We start from the raw sequence: 22,340 nt of genomic DNA, 5'->3' as shown, positions 1-22,340 counted from the left end.
CACAACATCCAAATAAAGTTGTGCAATAAACAAGTCCAGCCTCTGAGCAAATGGCTTCGGCAATTAAGAACATTGCATGTTATTATTTCAGAAGTGGAAAAATAATAGGATTTTCCCTGAATATTCCCATGCAGTTTCTTAATGGAATTGTAGCGCTGCGGGGAAGTAGGCACTACATGAAAAGAAGTGCAGTTTGTTGCAGTACAGAATGTGCCGGACCTCTGTTTTCATCTCCTCCAGACCCACTGTCGCAACAGTGGTGGGCGGCGGTTGCGGCACGCTCTTCTTTTCCTCCTTTCGTGGTCTCAGTACACGTTGTAGCCGTTGCTTGAAGACCTGGATGAAAAAAGCAACACAAAGCAGCAGAGATGATGAAGGCGAGCATATCCCAGACCCTGCTTTTGATTTGTGGCATGCAAGGAATTCAGCATGAACTCAGATGATGACGCTAATAAGTAAGACGAGGTTTGTATCCATGGCAGAATTTCAAACTAGTTCCAGAGATACATGTAGCAATGATTTTGTCCATCCATCTAATTTCTGTAGCGCTTGTCCTCATTAGGTAAGCTGGAGCTGACTAACACCTAGGCCCATCGTGCTACCCTGAAATGATTTGGTTTTGAGATTTTCCTGAAATACCTTGTTACTTGGTTTGAAATGGGAATCCTATTAATGAGAACTGATTAACTCAGAACTTGTATAATGGAGGAATCTGCCCAAACATCCATTTTCTTAACCTTTTAGGCCACCATACGTCTTGCTATAACAATCCTATCAAGTTGTCGTCCGTGCCCTGTGATTGAAAAGTGAACAGTCCTCTTGCCCAAAGTCAGCTGAGCCTCGGATAGGGTCCAGATCCCTGTGACCCTGAACAAGATAAGCGGTAAAAAATGAAAACTCACATCATTTATCTGTGGGGTCTTTCCTAAACATATGACGTAATCATTTGTGTGGCCATTCAAAGTGAAAACATCTTGTAAACATCTGTCTGACCTAATGTATGCATAAAGTCAATGTTGCGCGAACCTAGAGGACTTCTTAATTGTCCACAGCCATGCAGGCAAGTACATTGCCAATGCTGAGTCAGGACGCCATCCAGTCTTTCTACCATGTTTGTTCAAGAACTGTTAAGATTTGTTGTGTTTTTCTGACATTTTTCTCTGGAGCTACTCTTACCGCCTACGTGATGGCAAACATCCGATTGGCACGTGCTAGATATGCGACTCCATTATCTGGGGCCCGATTTGGCCATTTAATCAGGCACCATGACATTAGTCAGACTGCACGATAAATGACAATCAGTCTGAGGGGAATTCGGGGCGACATTTTGTCTTGGCAAGCTGGATCGACGTCAGAAAAGGACCTTCTGTGTTTAAACCAGTGGGCTTTCCCCCCCCCTTCATCCTGCTTATTTTTGGCTTGCAGTGTTAGGGTAAGAGGCTAGCATGGACTAGCCAAGTTGGATTCACAATAAGCATAATATTTGATGCTTCTGTATCTTGTGTGCCATAATTGATGTTACCGATAAGTTGCCAAATTTGTTATTTTGCCACATATTTCAGAATTGTTTTTTCCGGATGCAGCACAAGGGACTTGTGATTAGCATATCTGCCTTCAAGATACGTTCAATATAGCATCTATCGAGTACCTCATAGATATAATCCAATATTTCTAAAATCGTCAGGATGCTGGCTCCAATGAAAAGACCCATCTGTCCGCCAATGTCACCTAAAAACAGTGCATTAAGACAAAAACGGAAGTCATTGGCAATGTTTTGCTCCAGGATCTTCACAAATGACGACTTCACGAATCAATATGACATATTATTATTACATTTAAATGCATTGCATTAAGGCGGTGGAAGTCATACCTAATAAACCCGCAACGTCATAGGCTTTCTTTTGCTCTATTGTTTCAAAGTTTAGAGCTTCAAAGAAGATGTCCAATACCAGGAAATTGTCTCTAAGAAAAACAGATTATTAAAATATAGCAAATCCCAACATAATGACACTCACATCAAATGTGAAAAAACAAAAAATATGTCATCAACTCTGCTCTCTTGATTTGAGTGTAAAAAAACAACAACCCAATTTCTATTGAATTGACTTGTTATACAATGTATATCTTGTAAGCTCCAGGAAGATGATCCATTTAGTGTACATGAATAAAACTAATAATATACCGTAATTTCTCATGTATAATTTGCATTTCCCCCCCCCAAAAAATTGTCAAAAGTCAATAGTGCGCATTACACATAGGTATAGGAGAAAATGAAAAAGACTTTCACATTTTATAAATGTATGCCGCCATCTAGAGGTTATGAAAAAGCTGTACACTTTCATTCCACTATGCCACCTCCAACTAGAGGTTATGAAAAAGTTGTAAACTTTCATTCCTCTATGCCACCGCACCCTAGAGGTTATGAAAAAGTTGTACACTTTCATTCTGGTATGCCACCTAGAGGTTATGGAAAAGGTGTAGCCTACACTTTCATTGCAATATGACAGGGGTACATATGACTGCATATATGTACAATTGTGCTCATAAGTTTACATACCCTGGCAGAATTTGTGAAATACTGTTTTTTTTTTTTTTTTTTTTTTTAAATACGACTGATGACTGAACAACAACCATCATTAATTTCTTTATGGTTATGTTTTGTTTAATAATAATGATTTTCTTAAATGCTTGACAGTTTAATTTGAATCCCATTAAAATAAAATTAAATGTGTTTTGCCTGCTCCTTCATGTTTTCTGAAAAGAATTGTACACATCTTACAAATTCTGCCTGGGTAATCAAACATATGAGCACAACTGTGTGTTTTCTCATTTACAAAATAAAAGTAGGGCTGTGGATTTAAAAATAAGAGCAAGTAAATAAAACGAAAGTATGATGTCTTCAAATAAAGTGCTTAACTTCAGAATAATTATTTGAAAAAACTAACAAAATATAGATAATACTTCATGTTTTGATCATATGGGTAGAAGCAAAATCATGCATTGTAAAAATGCATTATACATTGGAAGAAGGGTTTTCCAGACTTTTTAGCTCAACTTTGGGGGTGGGCATTATTCATGGATACGCATTATACACGAGTAATTACGGTACTAATAATAATAAATCATAAGAAAGTAAGGTGATGCTATGATAAACATCGCGTTGTTGTGTTTTATGCTGTGTGCAAGTGATCGCAGGCTCGAGGTCAGAGTTAACGATCAATTTTTACAAGAAGCGCATCACTGCTGTCTCTCTCTCTCTCTCTCTCTCTCTATCTCTCGCTCTCTCGTTAGATTAGATTTTTCATTCTGGAGAGCTCCTACCTGATGTAGTCTTCCGACTTGTCGTATTTCCTGGAGAGATAGCGAGCTGAACCCTTGCTGGGGATTTTGACCATGGAGAGCTCTTTGCCGTAACGGGTGAGATTACAGGGCGTCTCGCATGGACAGGTGTCCCCGCTGGTCTTCTGGAGCTGTGCTGCAACGCCACACAAACAACAAGCTAATCTTAGACCTGCTGGCTCACAATAAAACTACGCAGAATTTGGAGGAATATAAAAAATTCGAGCTATAAATAGGATTTTAGGAACGTGTGCACAGGGTTGGAGGGGTAAACTAGTAATACTAGAACATTAGTCTCCACGCTGTATGTAAAAATGCGCAGGATTATCCACCTGGCTGAAACTTCTTAGTTCTGGTTTTAATAATGTCCCTTTTATGTTACTAAGTACTCACTAATTAAAATAATCAAGTAGTAATTATGAATTGATTTGCCTTTAACTTTGTGCCTCTCTTCTTATTCACATTGCATTCAGTCTTAACAAAATCCGGAGACAAAACTCTGACAAGGATTATATACAGCAATGATTCTCAACACCCTGGTGTGACAGCAGATGAGAAGGAATGATTTACACTATGTCGTCTATTTTTATGCAGGAGAACAATGGCATATATTTCTCATGTAGGAACTCTTCTCTCAAATTATATTTTAAAGTATTATCTTCCATCAAATAGGAATAATTCAAATAATCTTAATCATGAGTGTGAACCAAATGGATATAACCCATTCCTAATATATTGAATACATTTTAAATTTAGTGATGAGAGACATAATGAAATTTGTGGCTTAAATGGCAGAAAAAGTGCAATTATACACCACCCATACGTACGTCTGTCCGTGAGCATAAAATCTTTTATTCTGCAACATTAATGCCGTTGAAAACACTGCACTTTTGTTCCTAAGCAATATCTGCCAAAGGAGAGTAAGATCAGATTGAAGACGGAGGACACGCCGCAGAAATGACGAATAAGTTTAATATTAACAGTTCAACAATGGAGGTCAACCCACTCTAAAGTTACAAAATCACAATGGGAAAGTCATTTCAAGATATTCAGATTACCTCCAGCTATGGTATCGCCTATTTAAAACCAAACAAACAAAAATAAACCTTCCCCAACTTGTACTGTATTCCAATTTTGTTGTGTAATGAGAAAAGAAGTGAAGGCAGATTGTTTCTTACCGAGTGCCTTGTCAACGCAGTTGATTTTATTAGGAGGACAGATATCAGCGGTTCCTGGAGAGGAGAGGACATAATGAGTCTGATCAATCACTAAGAAAATGATCAGTGACCCGCGTCTACCGCAATGAGGAAGAACGGCTGTGAACAACACGGCGTCGCTTATCATTCATCTTCGAATGAAGGCAGACGAGCCGAGGATGACTTGCATGGACGTCCCTGAGAAATGGCGCATGCAGCCTGCACATGTAGCGTAAACATCCTCAGAAAAACACATTGGCCAGTCCATCAAATGCGGGAATTCATTAGCAGCACAAGTCGTTAACAAGGTTCTGTTGTTTCGCTTCTTTATGAGGTGTGTTGATTAATGTACAGTGAAATGACGTTGGCTTGTCTATGTGACTTTTCCCCACACTCACAGTTATGTCTTGTTCTATCTCGTTTGTACATTGTGTAAGTATCACCAAGAGTAGAAATTAGAGTCTTGAATAATAAAAAGATAGCCATACTTTATTTTTGTCTAAAGAGACAAAAGCTGTGCCGTGTTTCCATGAGCTGTCCGCATGTCACAGGACAAGAACAACAGCCTAATAGCTTTTTTGGGTGGTGGCCCAAATATAGAAATAGACCCAGATGCTAAAATATTAACTTGGAGGCCACCTAATCTTGGAAAACACATTTTTGCTTCTATGACTTAGTGGTGGTATAGGATTTAAAAGTGGGAGATTGCTTTAAATGGATGCAGATGAAGTCCCAAAATGTGCATTTGTAATATTGTGATTGCAGACTAACGACCATCCATCCATTTTCTGAACTGATTATCCTCGCAAGGGGCACAGGTGAGCTGGAGCTGGCTTTGGCTCGACCAGCTGATTTTGGGCGAGAAGTATTGTACATCCTGGACTGGTCGCAGGCCAATCGCGGGGCAAATAGAGACAAACAACCATTCACATTCACACTTATACACACACTTAAATGGATGATTGCTTTTTTTTTTTTAAGTACATATACACAACAAATTGATAAATAGCTAGTTGTGAAATCAGAAGCTGCTTTAAAAGTGAAGACAATTTGGAATTTCGGTATTTTAACAAGAAACATGAAGTCAACGTACATGATTTGTTTTCGCGGGCCACATAAAACGATGGGATAAGCCGGATCTGGCCCCTGGACCTTGACTTTTGACACTTGTGTCTTAAATGTAGCTAACATGAATGTTAATGGAATGTAGGAGGAACCTGGAGTACCTGGACAAACAGGAGCGTCGGGCCCAGAAACAATCGACTGTGAGGCAGACATGCTAACCACTAGTGCAACGTGTTGCCCCTACAGACTAACAACCTTCTTCTACAGTGCCAACCAACATATCTTTTTATTGTAAACAATGTAAGATTTAATGTACAGTACATGTTTGCGAAGATCTAAATACCAGTGAACTACAATAATAAATATAACTGTGATTTACATATATAGTGCATTTAAAGAGACCTAGGAATACTCAACAGAATTTCAAGGGGTAATTAAAAATGTGTGTGTGTTTACTCCAGTTACGAAATCTATACATACGTTGGTGAACAGATGGAGCCTGAGGAATGTTTGGTAAGTAACTATGTTGGACTATAACCACTACACATGCAAGAGAGGATTATCTTCCACATCCTGTTTTCTGGGTAAAACTGTAGAAGTCAGTGCTGTAACATTTGAGCAGCTGTGTGTGTGTGTGTGTGTGTGTGTGTGTGTGTGTGTGTGTGTGGTTGAGACTGAAAAAAGACTTTATGCACAAGTTGGCTTCCTGCTCCTTTGACAAGCTTTTGAGCCAATTGCTCTCAGGAGTCCTATAAAGGAATTTCAGTCTCTTAATATTCAACAATAAATTGTGCTCACTCGTGTTAAGTGAGGCGCACTAACGTACGGTACTCGACACAGGCCCTCTTTACCAAACCCAGAAGACCAAAGCTTCCACATTTATTAAATGTGATATCTACAATAAATAGAATTCCTGATGTGATACATCACCGTGGGAAGCAAAGTGGTGCTGCCGGTCTCTCCAAATTCCCCAGTGATCATTGCTCGCAATCTGTTAACTCAACGGTTTGTCCCAGTACGGACGCATTTCTTCGGCGTCATTTGCAGCAGCGGCTGCATTTCTCAAATTAAATTTGAGTTTGCAATTTCTACCCTGGACTGACACATGAGACATTGGCCTTTCATAATTTAGGTGACAAATTGATTTGCCACTGTTAAAAACAATGGACCATCACTTATAATGATGCAGCTGTCACACCATAATGTAATAGTTGTGGCCCTGAGGTATATTATAAGGCAGCACTGTTATTCTTTGTCCACTCTCAGGTTCTCTTTTTTTTAGTCTATATTTGTTGTCAGATGTTACAGTTCAAAATGTGCGAACCATCTGAAGAGATTAACAACTTCAACAATCGAACGTTGTTTCCTACGGAAGTGATAAGTGTACACCTTACACGTTCTGATACTAAATTCATACCTTGTTGTTGTGAGGTGTTCTAGCTTGTATTATCAGCTTGCATGCATTCATTACATCTCTTTCCTGAGCTTTAATTCAACCACCCGCTCCTTGGATATAAACACATAGTTTAAATTCAGTGACATGACTCTTTGCACTAGTGTTGATGACACACATGCTGCGTGAGTCTAGACATCTAATTTACTGTTTCCAAGACTGGCGTCACAGTAATATCCTCCAGATGATAAGGGAAAATGACAAATCGGGAATCAATAGTGATAAACGCCTGTTTGACACAGCAAACGCTGTTTTCCAATCAGACTCCAATTTGTTTGTGCCTGTGGGATATTGAGCATTTTACGTACTTTACATCATAACTCAATCATAAATATACTATTAATGTGAAACATACAAATTCAAACGGCCTTAAAGTTAAATAATTTGGAGTTCAACAAAAAACTTTTCGGGAAAATATGTCTCAAAAGTCGCACAAAAACATTCTCGATTTCTATTTTTCATGTACTGTACATTCCAAGTGACACATAAACATATGGCAGTGTTTACATTCACCCAAAACATGAAACACACGTAAGAAACTTCGTGAGCGTCAACAGCGGGCAGTGACAAACGAGGTTACAGGTTAAAGGTTGCATAGTATTTAGTTGGCCTGCGCTAACTCTTGCCCCCATCGATTTAAATGAGGTTACCGAAAGGCAATTCTCTATCTTATTTAATGGTCGTCACGCCTCGAATGTAGGATATCTACATCACATTTAATTGTTTCTACTTACATATTAGCTTTAGAAAATGCAGCCGAGAACCTAGACACCTGCCTTGTGCTTTTTGCGTGGAAGCAACAACAACAAACAGTACAAATTGGCGATGGCCTGCCCCAGCGACAGGTTCCGAAATGCAGTGCGATGTTGATCAGGAATGACACCTGACTGAGAGCTGCCATCACAGCTGAAGAGCATTCCACGTAGCACAGCTCAAGGTCAGACACTCCAAATTACATCTCTGCGCCAAGGGTTCAAGTGGGCCAAAATGCAGATGGATTATCTTGCACATGCCTCATGATATCATGTAAATGCAAAGCTGCTGCAGACCGACCGATTATTAAAACCGTTGCCTGCAAATACTCCAACGATAAACTGTGACTACTAATTGAATTCTTAATTCACCCTGGCTGTCACTCAAAGTTATCCATCCCTCCATGTTCTATACTGCTTATCCAGTGCAGGGTGACAGCAGGGCTGGAGCCTATCCCGGCTGAATTAGGGTGAGAGGCGGGGTACACCCTGGGCGGGCCACCTATCAATCGCACAGTCGACATGTCACGTTCCAGAAAAACGGGAAGTCGGAAATTTCCAACATGGGTCTATGTAAAAGAAATTGGAACACTGCAAGGACATTTAACAGTGTATGGAAATTGGTGCTCCAATATATGTACGTTTATATTCAGTGGCCCATTGACGAACTGTTTCAATAGTTTGTGACCAAGGTTGTAAATCAATTCACTTTTCTTTCAAATACATTTTAAAATCAGTTGAAAATGCCATTAAAACAAACAAAAAAAAACCCACCACCATTTTTTATGAGGATGATTACTTTTATATGTATTTTTTTATAAACTGCAGTGTAATTACTATACGTACCATAGTATTTGCATGTTGGAAATATGCCTTTAAGGGCCGTGGCTCATCAGGGGCTGGAGTTGGCTTGGCCGTTGAGTTCAGTGTGAGCGTCCGGGCATGAGTTGTGGCCTACAGCAGCTCCTTGTCAGTGCTCCTGTTTTGTATTTGTGCATTCGAACATTCAGGAAATGACTGAAAGAGCATTGGCGACTGTGGCTCTCCTTGCCCACGTGCGATGGCATTCCAGTAGCTTTATTGCTCCATTACTTCACCTGAGTGGTGGCATATCTGAAGTTTTGGCTTACATCAAAAAGCGAGTCGTAAGTTGCGGTACTCGTAAGTGAAGGCACCACTGCCGTTATAGTTTGGTGTGTTGTACTTTATTCGAACATGTTGTAAAATATTGCTTGTGCAACAATGACAGCAACAAATATTCTATTGTATCGATAGGTGAGATATGCAAAACCTCTGCGTAAACAGTCCATACCTGGCATGTGGACCATCCTGCAGTTGCACACCCGCACAACCTCGTTGGTCTCGCAGAGCAGGCGACAGGCGCTGATGCTATACGTGTCGTATCCGGGGAACTTTTCCTTGCTGCTGGAGCGGCAGTTCCCCCAGGGCTGGGGCAGGTAGGTCAGCTAAGCACAGATATTTATTAGCTGGGCAGCCAGTAAGGTTGTCAGGTTTTCGTGCTTGGGCTTGAGGAAGATATGCTATGATGATGAAGATAAAGACCTACCCTTTGCTCCTGACATGAAACAAAGGTCTGGAAGCCCGGAGAGACGCCAAAGCCCAGCTGGTGAATGTAGGGAGGCTCATCCTGACTGTGGATTTGAACTCGGATTCCGGCCTCCAGAGACGTCTCATCTTCAAAATGGAGCACAGTCACAGCATGGAAAGTCAGAGGACAAAGCAAATGGAATGTCACCATGTGACACCCCAGATTCAGATGCTAATAATGAAACATATTTTCTCATGTGTAAAAAAGCACATGGAAACTACACCTTCAAACATTTTGGCAAATATGCCAGCTGTTTGCAGCATAGTCATTTGATGCCGGTACAGCGGAACCTCAATTCACGAGCTTAATTCTATCCTAGAATCTGTTTGCAAACTGAAGAAAAGTTATTATTGTTATTAATATTTAGTTTTTAAACTGAATTGTTTCGGGAAAATGCGTTCTTGAACTGATGTTCCACTGCATAAACGAACAGTGACCACTTTTTCGTCAATTTTTTTCCACTTTCACCTTAGAATTTGTGGACACACTGAGGCAGATTACAGGGCAACCGCTCCAGTAAAATGCTCCTCATCATGCCACTGTTAGAATTCAACAGTGTTATTGAAGAATTTAACACATGATGCCCCATGAAAACGTCACAGATGATGGCACATTTTAACACGACACCTGATTATAACACTTCTAATTCCAACATATCGGGGATCGACCTTAGCGATTTCACTAAACTCTAACTGTATTTCGATTATGTCTCGCGAGTGGAATTCAAACCAGCTACAAATCGAAGGGAAGACAAGCATTGACTTGTGTTTTACTGAACCGTTTACTCAGATTTGAAAAAAAAGTCAGTTAAAAAAAAAAAAACCCGACATACACATTTTGTCATGGTACTCAATAGGTTGACATTATAGCTTAGTTTTCTCATCAGATCACAAACTCTGGCGAGAAAGGGTAAGAGTACAAAATGACGCACATGATTATTTTATGTTAATTCAACCTCCTGAATTAGGGATTACATTGGATACAAAATGTTTGCTGTCTCACTTGTCTCTCTCCATATTGGCAGATATTCATCCTGCTGGATATCCAACATGATCTCCAGCCCATTTCCCATTCCACCTTGCTTGGTCTTCCTGGATGTGGTCTTGTTTCCATTAAAGGTGTAGCATTTCCCATATCTGGTGTAAACCTGCAAGAAAACACAAGCTATCATGATCTTGACAAACTCAGGGCGCTGCCTGTGACAAGCTGGGACCAGAGCAAGATTGAAATGAGTCTAGAACATAAATACATAAACTAAGCCTTCTGGCTGTGCAAGTGACTGAATATGTCTCATAAAGCTTTGGACATAATCAGTATGTTTCCTCACTACGGTTGTATTGGTTTTAATTAGACCTTGTTGCGATTATTGTACAATGTTTTCAGAGCCCTGTAATTTCAGAAAGTTAGGTTATGTTAAATTACGATAAAGAACAAGCAGGACTTCTGGTTCCAGAGAGAAATGTGAAAAGAAAACACATGGCAGTAAATTGCAAGAAAAGCAATCAGGTAAGCTCATGTTCCCTCAAACTTTGATGTCAGCAAATAACAGTAAAATAAAACAGATGTTGCTGTGCTTGCTTGCAGTGCATTTCTTGCTCTGTGTGTTCACCGGCTTGCCAGCACTGTGTAGCTTTGTTCCCTGACAGAGGAGAGGATGCCACTGTAGATAATAAATGGCCAAGATGTCACTCCTCATAGGTGCACATAATTTTATAAAGAGTCATTATCCAGTCTCTCAAACAATCTCATTTTGGTTTAATCACAATGCTGGCATGATGAAATATGGAACGGAAGGACTGATTGAATTTCCAAAGTTGATTTCCTCGACTTGATGGTGTATGTAAATAGATAGATATATGGTTTAATGTACAAAAGACCCTGAGGGTAATCAGGTATAACTGCACATCACCCAACAACCATCCATCAAGTATCAGTACCAGTTTGCATTGTCCTGAAACACCTGAAAACAGGGAGTATGCAAATGGCTACATCCCATTATTTTTTTCAATTTGTCTTTTTGTATATCAACTTTGAAAATACAGAGCCAAGTTCCCCCCCGACTAGTATGTTAAATCCAAACTACATTTTCGAACATTTTGAAGACATTAAAGTGTTGAAACCGCTTGCTGCAAAGTGCCTGAATAATGTGCAATGATAAACACCCATTGGCAAAAACATCACGGGAAACAAAAGGCCCATTGTTTGTGGTGGTGGCAACTGCACCATACTGAAAGCTGTTTCTAATATGTTTGTTTCATGTATAATTGTAAGGAAGGCATAGCGCCCCAGTGATTAGCACATCTGCCTCACAGTTCTGAGGTCAGGCGTTCGAATCTTAGCTCTGGCGTCCCTGTGTGGATTTCATGTTCTCCTCGTGCTCGAATGGGTTAATGCTCCCACAAACCATACATTAGGTTCACTGAAAACTCAATTGTCCATAGGTGTGAATGCGAGGGTGAAGGGTTGGTTGTCTATATGCGCCTTGCGAACAGCCACGGGTGTTCCCAAAGTCATCCGGGATAGGCTCCAGCTCTCCCTTCACAATCAGTATAGAAAATGGATCGATGGATGGAAGTGAGAAGTTTCCCTATGTGTACAATCTGGTACCATTCTAAACCACTGCAAATTGAGGTGCACCTAATTATGTGGCCTTTGAGCGTAACATTGATCCAAACTAACTAGAAATGGGAGCAACCTAAGAAAAGGCTCGAATCTATAATATTGTGCTGCAGATTACATATAGTTACTGCGTTTAGCTGGCAACCAGACTAGTGTGTACACACTTATTGCTCCATGTCAGCTGGGATAGGCTCCAGCTCACCCACGCCCCTAAGGAGGAGAAGCGCCATAGAAAAATGGATGGACGTGTTGTTCGAGTTCAACCTACATTTAAATTACCTTGGTAAGCACTCCTCATCACGTTTTATTGGAATTTCCTTTGGTGGTTAAACAAGGAAGACTGTATACAGAAAGTTCCCCCCATAAGGCATTAATTACCACAGTGAAGAAAATCCATTGGATTCATTTAGTGAAGATAACGTTGGCTAGTAATGAAAGTGTTCTAGCAGAGGTAATGTCCTGGCAGGAGAAGTCAACCAAGAAGGCCCTCGGAGACACAAATAACCGTCAGGGTGACATATTAAAGAGTCACGCTGACGATTCCTGAACATTGACGTCCGTGTTCTGACTTTGAGCTCAAACAGATCCATAAAATGAGTGCGTTGGGTATAAATTAAGGTTATTTGCTAAAATAGTCTTATTTATACACCAGTGTATTTACTTCTAACAACACATCTGGCAGAGTTGCAATGTTCAGTACTTGCCTGGGCACATTCACAACTATGATTAGAGAAGAAAATATGAACCATGTAATGTGGCTTTAAAGGGTGAAAAAAATGTATTTCATGCAGTAATTGCTTTGTGGACTTGAAACAGAATGTGGTCAGTTTATACAAAGGATGAGGGCAAATCTTGAACTTCATAGGAAATGAATCCTTAGAATATGACTCACATAACTGCTCCGCACAATAACAGGCTCGGGATACATTTGCTCAGGTCATTTTAATTCATCTTGCTGCTTTTAGTATTGCCGCTGCCCGCAACATCCTCCTGCTTGACTGATTGTCTGGAGAGGCATGTCCTTGGAGGGTTGCGCTAACACCAACTGCGAGCCAGAGGTACCCCGAGTTCTGTTAGGTGCCAGGAGATCTTCAGACCCTTTATTGTTTGGTTTAGCTGTTCTGTGTGGTGATAACCTGTCCGTTTTTATACGTGGTCCAGTTGACTTGTTGCGAGTTCGCATCTGTTGCTGATGTTCAATGAAAGAGCCTCTAGTTCAGTACAGGTAAAATTGCCACTGACTTTTTCTTATACGAATCACCGATTCCATAATACATACGCAGCCATGGCACTCCCAGTCACTCTCCACTAATAATGAGCTACCTTTAGTTCCTACTCCAAATACAGAAATCTTCGACCTAACAAAGATGTCATACTTCCTTGGCATCGATAACCTCTCCGTTTATTAGCAAAATCCTTCAAACCCCCTTATGTTTACGTCAATGATTTACATTTCATGATGTTAATTTAAAAGCAATTCACATACCATTTTTTTATTTTCTTTCACCCGCCCCCCCCCCACCCCCCCCACACACATTGCACATACCAGAAACAGCTACTGTTTCTAGTTGAGGAAAGCACTGATGTTATTGCCTGTCCTCACCAATCCCCGGTCTTCAATCCAATGGAGGACTTCCTGTACATCAAGCGTAGTTGCATTCACTGTCACCACATTGCACCAGACTCGTCAGGAGCTGCATGATGACCTGATCCAGTTTTGGCAGGGCAATCCGACCATACTATCCTACCATCGTCACTGTTGGGCGGAAACCTCCCATGTCCAAATTTGGTCAATTTCATAATTTTTCACAAATCTATACTATCGGTCAGTCCCCGCGTGTCTGCTATTTTTTTTAATTTAATTATTATTTTTTTAACAAATTACAGACAAATCTAAAGCATTGATAAAGGCTTGCTCTCTTTGACAATGCAATGTTGATTTGCAATTTCACTCTGTAATGTCCTACATCACGATCTGTGATTTGTGATTGATTTGTTTCCTTTACCTTTTTTGTGTGCATATCCAGTGAATATAATTAGAAATGCGGGTGGGAACCCCATGAGTTCAAGTAAGAGTCTGACTGACGTGTGCTGCTAGCTTGAAATGGTTTAATCTCCATTTGGCTGTTTCAGAGTAGCCGAGGAGGTAAGCTTCACTTATCACTGATCCTCTCAACCGTTCATTGACACACTTAAGCCAAGCAGGCGGACTTCCTCTGATGGAACGGGCAACAGAGGTGAAGGAGGATTTTGCTTTGGAACCTGGGGTCTGCTCTCAGCACTGGAGGACAGTGGTGTATTCACAAGATTTCCCCAGAGACAATGGTAACGTTTTCCAATTATTTTGCCTCTTCAAGACTTTTTTTTTTTTTTGGCCCTTCCAGTGGTTTTTTTTTTCTTGGCTTTTAAATCCAGCTTTATCCTTCTCATAAAAAAAATAAATAAATAAAATTAGATAAATGGGCCATTTTCCTCATGTTACACAGGTCTTTCCACAGTGGGGATTTAGCTCAATTGGTTTCTGGCTGGCAGCACGGTAGTGACTGGTTAGAGTGTCTGCCTCACAGTTCTGAGGACTGTGGTTCAATCCCCGGCCCCGCCTGTGGGGAGTTTCCAAGTTCTCCCTGTGCCTGTGTGGAAAAACATCCATGGTAGGTTAAATGACAACTCTAAATTGCCCATAGGTGTGAATGTGGGTGCGAATGGTTGTTTGTTTGTTTGTATGCGCCTTGCGATTGGCTAGCCCGCCTCCTGCCCGATGATAGCTGGGATAGGCTCCAGCATGCCGACGACCCTAGTGAGGAGAAGCGGCTCAGAAAATGGATGAATGGATACTGGCTGGTACAAATCCAGTAAAAGCAGATGTTTTATATTTTACCAAATAACTAAAAGAACGAACGTTTCATGGTTATTTCATGGTGTTCCAGCAAGACAACTAAACATATAAATCAATCAGTTTACCATGACAAAGTATAAATCTTTCATTCACTGTCGTCATTTCTCCCCATGACCTGCACCAGAGCAAAAAAGGACGTAACAAACAACAAAAGCGCACCACCTCGAAAGAGCAATATACACACAAAAAGCATATGAAAAATGACGATAAAGGCAGACATAAACCAAATGGAAAACAATACAATAACCTGCCAGTGGCCACATTTGAAAGGTCTTGTGCTGAAACACAAATGATTCATCATACTTGGAGCAAAATAATGCAACTTTATACACCACAGGTGGGCTCCCGTTGTCCTGCTTGCTACACTTAAAAATTCAAACCTTAGTTTATTCTACCAGAAATTCATAATTAATACATGATGAGCTTACTCGACAGCAGAATAGTAGATTTTGGGTTATATACGACAGAAGGTGAAGCTCTGCATAATTGAAGTTACCGTGAGACAGTTACGTGTCCTGGGATATGAAAAACATCTGCACAGACCCAAGTCACTGTCCTGGACATGTTTGCGTGCCTTCTCATTCCGTATGGTAAACATCTGCAGCAGTTGTGCAAATTGCTCATTATGCTGTTAAATGAATACCTGTCTAACAGTGTCAATCAAAATTGAGCGTGCTTATCTTTGTAAATGCCGAATTTTTGGTTACGTTCACAGGTCTTGTTTCTCTGCCTCCAATTTATATTTTGTTTCTGCACTCTCCTTGGTGAGCGTTGGCGGGCGCAACCTCCTGCGCCGCACCTGCTGTCGATGATCATCAACCAGGTATTATTGCACTGCTTTTCACCAGCCGCGCTAGGTTTTCTTTGCTCATTCCTTGTCTGTTTATGTAGTTTCTGCCAAGTCCTACTTGCCATGCGGTGCTCAGTACTTATTTGAGTTTAATTTGTATTCCTTTCATGCTGTAAGATTCCATGTTTGGTTTTGTTTGTTAGATATCTTCCGCTGTGGCTCCATCAACCTCTTTTAGTTTTTTTTGTACCTTAGTTGTTTATGTTATTTCAACCTTTTGTTGTTGTAGTTTTTCATTTAGTATTTAGTATTTGTTTCTCACATGTTACATGAACACTTGGTTTTAATAATTTAAAAAAAAAAAATTAAAATCCCTACAGAAATAACCAAAAACATGGACATTGGTGTTGTTTGCTGGAGAGTTACAGGTTTGCTTTAATTAAACGTTTGACTAAGGTGGCATTTGCGCAATGTGATGTGAAATACCTTTTTTTTGCATGGCTCACTTTGAAAGACATCAGTTTAGGCAGAAAAAAAAATACATGGAATGGGCTATCCTGAGATCCAATCAGGACACTGAATTGGAAGCAGCATTATGAAACGGAACAAAGCAAAACATATATATGCAATTGCGAGAGAGAGATCACGTCTTCCTATCTTGAAAAGCGGCCGTTGTCCTTGATTCAGCTCTTTTAAATCTTTTCGTGCACTGTGATTAAACCTTTTCAAATAATCCTTCATCAAAAGTCAAGCAGATTACTTTTATCATGGCTTTGCGCAGCGAGATCACATGCTGTGGCTGGTAAACACAAATCTATCGTGACCTCCATAAGCCCACTGCCGTCTCTCTGGAGAGATCAGCAGTTGGCCTAAAGACTGGTCCAACTTTGGCTAATTGACAAATCGGTGCAGAGCAGACCGGACATTAACTCCAATCTCGGCGCTGCCGCTCACTACGTTATTGTGCACACATATTCCATCGATCATTCCACAGCTGAGTGTTTTAGTCTCACTGGTAGTTTCTCATAGGGCCATCCAAGCGAGCTCTATCATTTGCAATTAGTGGTTTGTCATCATTCTACCGCTGGGCGGAATAACACGCTTGATCATTTTCACAAATAGTCATGACAAATGCAAATGAATGAAGAAACATTAGGAGAATTCCACTGAGACTCACTGATTAAAAGGATGACCATTCAACGTGATGCATGTGACGCTGTTCAGTGTTCACAGAGGGCCGTTTTCATAAAAAGGTGTCGTGCCTACTTGACTGTTTGAAGTTGTTTGCGTGTACGTTTAGTTCCAACAAGACATAGATTCAAATAAACTGTTGTGAACCTGCAGGGCTCGTTTCAGTCATTTTTGTGGGAGTTGTGACTCATCCCTTGCCCTCTTTCTGGTCTCCTCCAACAGAGCATCAAAAATAACTTCAGCATCCAAGTCAGCGCGCAGGCCTCCCTCTCTTTTCAAATGGTAGCGTTCCCATTTTTGTGCGTTTGAGTTTTCTTTTCTTTTTTTTTTTGCCATTCACCCATGCACACTCATCTAATGGATCAGTGATAGATGCTTTTGAAAAACAGGTTCGAAATGGACAGGCACTCCAGCACTATTCAGCCACTCACAAATAGAACTTCCATATTTACAACTCTCAGCAGTACATGAGAGCTTCCCATGAGTACGGTCTCCACTAAATTCAAGGCCACAGGATGGGGGCTTATTTATTTGGATCTCCACCGACAGTAGAGATATGTCTCTATTGACTGAGCTGGTTCCTAATGTACTAATGTACATTTGAATGAAGAACCTGCTTTATTTTCAGCCCTTTCAGCCAAATGAGATAATACAGAAAGGTGTATCCAGCTATCAATTTTCCGTCTTTCATTTTTTTTTTAAGCTGTCCTGTTCCAGCTATCCATTTTCTATACACTGGCGCCTTGAGATATGAGTTTGATTTGTTCCGTGAGTATGATCGCAACTCAGAACACTTGTAATCTTAAATCATCTTTCCCCAATGAAATGAATTGAAATGCCATTGTTCAGTTTTAGCACGGCCCCAGAAAAACGTGTAACGTGTTTTTTATAGCTACCTGTACTTTATGAAAAACTAGTCATAACATAATTAAATAGAATGGATGCTATACAAAGTAGCATCCATTTTCCCAGGTCGCAGAAGTTGTATTTGATTGACAGCTGACAGTTGAGCAGGGCGTGGTTGGGACTAGGGGTTTAGGGTTAGGTTGAAGGGTTTATGGCTAGCGTCACACATTGCATTCACCCACAGCCTTTGAGAGCGGAGAGAACAGATTCATTTTTAAGGATTTTGAAACCTCATTTTATAAAGTGGGGTGATTTTTTTTAATCGTTCAAATTTGGTTTACAGCACTCTTCTGTGTGGTGTGTCGAATTTAGCAGACATATTTACACTTTACAGAGACTTTAAAGTGAAAAGTCTTTCAAGTCAGATGTAACCAGAACCACCACAAGCAGTCGTCTGTTTACATATATGGATTTCATTTTCAACTTTGAAACTGTTCTTTCGGGTAGGTAACAAAAAGAATATTAGGTCAACGCTTAACAGAAAAACATACAGTATAAACAAACAACCCTTCACAGCTTTGGACAATTTAGTCTTGATCTCTCTGGTCCCAACATGCATTTTTTGCAGTAGCGTGACCCAATACTTTTGTCTATGCAAGTTATATTTCACTATCCTATATTCCACCTCTGACTTAGGATCTCATTATTTATCGTCCTTATGCTATTTCAGGTGGAGTATGACTGTTTATTCCTCACCGCAGCTTTAGGCGATGCCACTGAAGAGGTGTGGGCGCAGTTCATTGACACGGAATGTTTAAACAAACATCTCTAAAGATAGCAAAGAACACATTACCATACCTGAGAAATGGGTGTTTCGCTTTTTGCACTTCACCTCAAGTTGCCCTTCTCTGTTTGATGAGTCTGTCAGGAGACGGGTAACGAGCAGGAACCCGCAGCTGAATCATCCTGCTTTATGCACTTGTCTACCTTTTGACTTTCTTTGTCTCCGGTCATTCTCATATTCCTGTTTAATCAAGGTACCTCCGTCATTTACGCAGAATTTCATTTTCTAAGCTTGCAATCACTCATCGCGCCCACTCTGGCACCTACAATATTTGCCCAAAACACCCCTGAAGAAACTGCTATACAGTTTCCACAGCATCCTTTTTTATTTCTATTCATCAGAACCAAGACATCTAATCAGTTGGTTTTTTTACTGCTAAACTTTGTGGGGGATATGTTGGACCGGGGCCACATACTGTCTAAACGTGGATGAAATCTTTGGAGAGAAGAGGCCGTTATGCTATTTATGCTCAACATTTATCCCTCCAAAATATAGAGATCCCTTTGGGATGTGCGAGATATACAGAGTAATACGGAATGCCAGATGGAGTTGTGGATTTTTGTTTTGCATATTAAATCAATAACAGAGTTTGGGTTTCAACATCGACAGCACGGTGAGAACTTGGTTAGCATGCCTGCCTCTCAGTCGAGAGGTTCCGGGTTCGAATCTGGATGCTGCCCTCAAGGTGAATGCCTATATGTCTATACGTGCCCTGCGATTGGCTGGCGACGAGCCCATGATGCACATTTTTTGCTACAGAATATTTTCGGTCGGATGGTTTGTTCTGCGTGCTCCATCGACATGCAACACTTGGTTCATTCGCAAGATGGTGCAATAAGCGCACACACTTATCCGCTCCCGGGCTTACTTATCTAGACGTTCCCCCCAACAGAAACAATATTTGCCTGGATTGCATGGAACATTTATGAGCACGGGGCGGGCGGTGGGATTCGTGTTTTTCATTCTACATGAATCATCCAAGCAAACAAGTCTGATAAAGGTTTCGCTCTGGGTTGTTAATGAGCCTGTTTGGATCCAAAGCACATCTCACAGATCATTAGACAGAAGTGGACGCAGAGGCAGATTCCAGGGAAGTTTAGCCTCAGGTAAAATGGCACCTGGCTGGTCTAATGACAGCAGCTGCACATGAATTTAAGTGCATATAATTAAAGAAGATACTTAAGGACGAAGTGAAAGATCTAACAGAAATTCTAAACCTTTCATGAGTGTTTTTTTAAATTTTTTTTGCCTGTACACCACTAATAAGAGATGTTTACAGAATGAAGGACAGCTTTTCTTCAAAATATATTGAAACAGTTTATAATTAATTCCAGCACACTTGTTATAAAAATGACATTTTACCCATTACAACTGTTACAAAACCTAATTTAATCTCACACACACACACACACACACACACACACATCATTGTAGTATTATTCCATCATCAAATGTGACATTTTAACAAGCTCTCTCTTTATAGTTTTGTTCTCAGTTTTTGTTAAGGCTCATCTGTTGTCGCAAAACAACAAAACAACAAAAACAAAGGAAGTCGATGAAGATGGTGGACAAACGGAAGCGATAGATTTTTAAAAGTGAAGAGGGAAAACAATGTCTGCACATCAGAGATGGGCCGAACATTTGGCGCTGCCGAACGGCAGCACGCCACCTGCCCAGATGTTTGGCATGTGGATTGTAGTTGTGCCAAATGAGAGCCTGGAGGGCATACAATGTGGGCAGAGGAGGATTTAGGAGGCCTCTGAAACCTCAAAATGAAGCCTGAGAGAAATACACTTAACCACCTCATCATTACTTACATGTGCACAATAGATGGATGAATGGATGCTTTATTCATCGCATGAAGGAAATGAAAGACATCCATCGGTCCATCTTCAATAGCGATTCTCAAACTCTGTTACCACTAATCGTACACTGGCTCCTTCTAGTGGTGCAAGAAAGAATCACTGAATCACTAAAACTGAAAATGTTAAGAGGCTTACACTTTTTTTTCTCTAACTCTAACCCCACCTGTTGCAATTCATTAATTGGGGGCGTGCTGGAGCCTATCCCAGCTATTTTCGGGCGAAAGGCGGGGTACACCCTGAACTGGCCGCCAGCCAATCGCAGGGCATTGTTGCAATTCATATACCAGAATACGTCATGGCTTCCTGCAAATATATCATCTTTGTGTTCAATAAAACAGGCCCAGGTTTAACACGGAGTAGGTCACAAACCCCATACAGGAGGGCCTGAGCCCAGATTCGGACTCAGAACTAACCACTAGGTCACTGTGCTGCCACTGCATAATACAAAGAGGAGCAATAAAGGCGCTGCATCCAAAAAGCTTCATTGAGCACAATTGTATTGTTAGCAAGGTATACTGGTTCCACGATTTTGAGGCCGGTAATTTAATGAGGAAAATAAAATATTAGACATAGCTGTATTTGCTGTGTTGCTTTATACCCTACAAACAACTATAATACATATATAACAGAAAAGGAAAACAATAGAACATACTGTATAATATACACACTAGTTGTTAGAGGAGAACATTCACAAGTGAAAATCACCCGCCTCTCTGCCAAACTCGGGAAAGGACTGGCACTGAGTCTAACACTGCAGAGCTACGGAACAGAACCATTACAATGCCAATTAGTGAACTTATTATCAATATCTGGCAGATATACGGCGGTGCTCTTTAATTTTATGCTGCCATAAAACGTTTTTTTTGGAACGATTCAGTTCCCATCAAAGCTTGGAAGGCAACTTGCATTTACCTCCCGAGCCATTCGAAGTTGATGACATGGTCTCCTCCCTTTAGACTTTTAATTATGTAATAACCTAATATGAACTGTTGATGTCCTGCACACAAAGCTCTCAGCTTGGATCACAATGTCGGGCTCACCCTCGCAACAATCCCCAGGCACGCCGCACGTGCTTTGACTGCCAGTTAAAGAAGTTGCTTGCGGTTGGGCCGCACAATAATCGAAGGCTTCCTGTGGTTACACACCGCACTGTCATTGTGCATTTGATCTCCTTGGAACGGACTAAGTTGTTTGTTGGTGTGGGCAGCCACGGCCTCAGAGTGGGGCTGTAACAATGTACGCTCTACCTAAGCTGCAATACAGGAAGATACTCAACCAAATAAATAAATAAATAGAAGCAAATTAGCTTCAGGTAAGTAGGGAGGGGAAAAAAGGGAGATGGCTCAACTTCTTTATACTCGCGCGGGAAGCGACTGCGCTAACGGCACTGCAGCTATCCCGCGTGTAGTTTGCCTTTATACTCAAGGACAACCCACGCGCGTTGTCTTGAAAATGTCCTGCAGTTCTCCTCCAAGTCGGGGGTGTCGCTACGGCCGGTATTGGCTAGGACACCACAGGGTGGAGTTTCCCCTGCATTTTAGGGCTATTTCCGGTAGCTGTTTTTCCTTTCCTTTCCAGAACAAGGAACAAAGCAACAACAATGGCGACTGTGAAACTGTCTGCTAGAACAAATGGACCTAGATGACCAGATGAAACGTTTAATTATACCGCAAAATCAATGAAGAAGGCGGCGGCGTAGGTGGTATGTGGAACCAAGGGGAACGCTGAGCACGTCATCACACCATCTGACTAAAACGGACCAATCATGAGAGATGATCTCCGCGGCATTCTGCGCGTGCCGAAAATGTGTGCCGTGTGCGCGTCAAGTGCCGCATAGGGGCCGTGCGGGCCAATGCGGGAGTCACGTGATGCAAT

The 22,340-nt window shown here is 41.0% G+C and overlaps 1 protein-coding gene and 2 long non-coding RNA genes across 5 annotated transcripts in view; 2 read left to right on the top strand and 1 right to left on the bottom strand.

The window, feature by feature from the left end:
* The window catches only part of asic4a (acid-sensing (proton-gated) ion channel family member 4a), an 85,926-nt gene that overhangs the window by 2,960 nt on the left and 60,626 nt on the right, over window positions 1–22,340 (bottom strand). Inside the window, exons 2-9 of the mRNA XM_061792071.1 lie at window positions 10,417–10,561; window positions 9,373–9,500; window positions 9,118–9,271; window positions 4,518–4,571; window positions 3,322–3,475; window positions 1,871–1,962; window positions 1,649–1,728; window positions 220–336 (exon numbers count right to left, since the gene is read on the bottom strand). Of these exons, the coding sequence (XP_061648055.1) occupies window positions 220–336; window positions 1,649–1,728; window positions 1,871–1,962; window positions 3,322–3,475; window positions 4,518–4,571; window positions 9,118–9,271; window positions 9,373–9,500; window positions 10,417–10,561 (924 nt within the window). The remainder of the gene's footprint in view (window positions 1–219; window positions 337–1,648; window positions 1,729–1,870; window positions 1,963–3,321; window positions 3,476–4,517; window positions 4,572–9,117; window positions 9,272–9,372; window positions 9,501–10,416; window positions 10,562–22,340) is intronic.
* LOC133486633 (uncharacterized) lies at window positions 330–10,379 on the top strand. 2 transcript variants are annotated; one of them, XR_009791086.1, is made up of 4 exons: window positions 4,535–5,900; window positions 6,062–6,113; window positions 9,081–9,262; window positions 9,398–10,379. It is a non-coding gene; the product is annotated as an uncharacterized LOC133486633 (long non-coding RNA). The 2 variants fall into 2 exon arrangements; XR_009791085.1 differs by lacking the exons at window positions 4,535–5,900; window positions 6,062–6,113 and adding an exon at window positions 330–465.
* LOC133486634 (uncharacterized) overlaps window positions 10,569–22,340 on the top strand; it is a 36,156-nt gene continuing 24,384 nt past the window's right edge. The window contains exons 1-4 of one of the 2 annotated variants that reach the window (XR_009791087.1): window positions 10,569–10,920; window positions 14,167–14,358; window positions 14,520–14,684; window positions 15,645–15,752. This is a non-coding gene — a long non-coding RNA (uncharacterized LOC133486634). The remainder of the gene's footprint in view (window positions 10,921–14,166; window positions 14,359–14,519; window positions 14,685–15,644; window positions 15,753–22,340) is intronic. The other variant, XR_009791088.1, reaches the window with a different exon arrangement.

This window comes from Phyllopteryx taeniolatus, chromosome 12, assembly GCF_024500385.1.
Source record: "Phyllopteryx taeniolatus isolate TA_2022b chromosome 12, UOR_Ptae_1.2, whole genome shotgun sequence".
Lineage (NCBI taxonomy): Eukaryota > Metazoa > Chordata > Actinopteri > Syngnathiformes > Syngnathidae > Phyllopteryx > Phyllopteryx taeniolatus.
The sequence above is the reverse complement of the archived record's forward strand: the minus strand, read 5'-3'. Positions and strand labels throughout refer to the sequence as shown.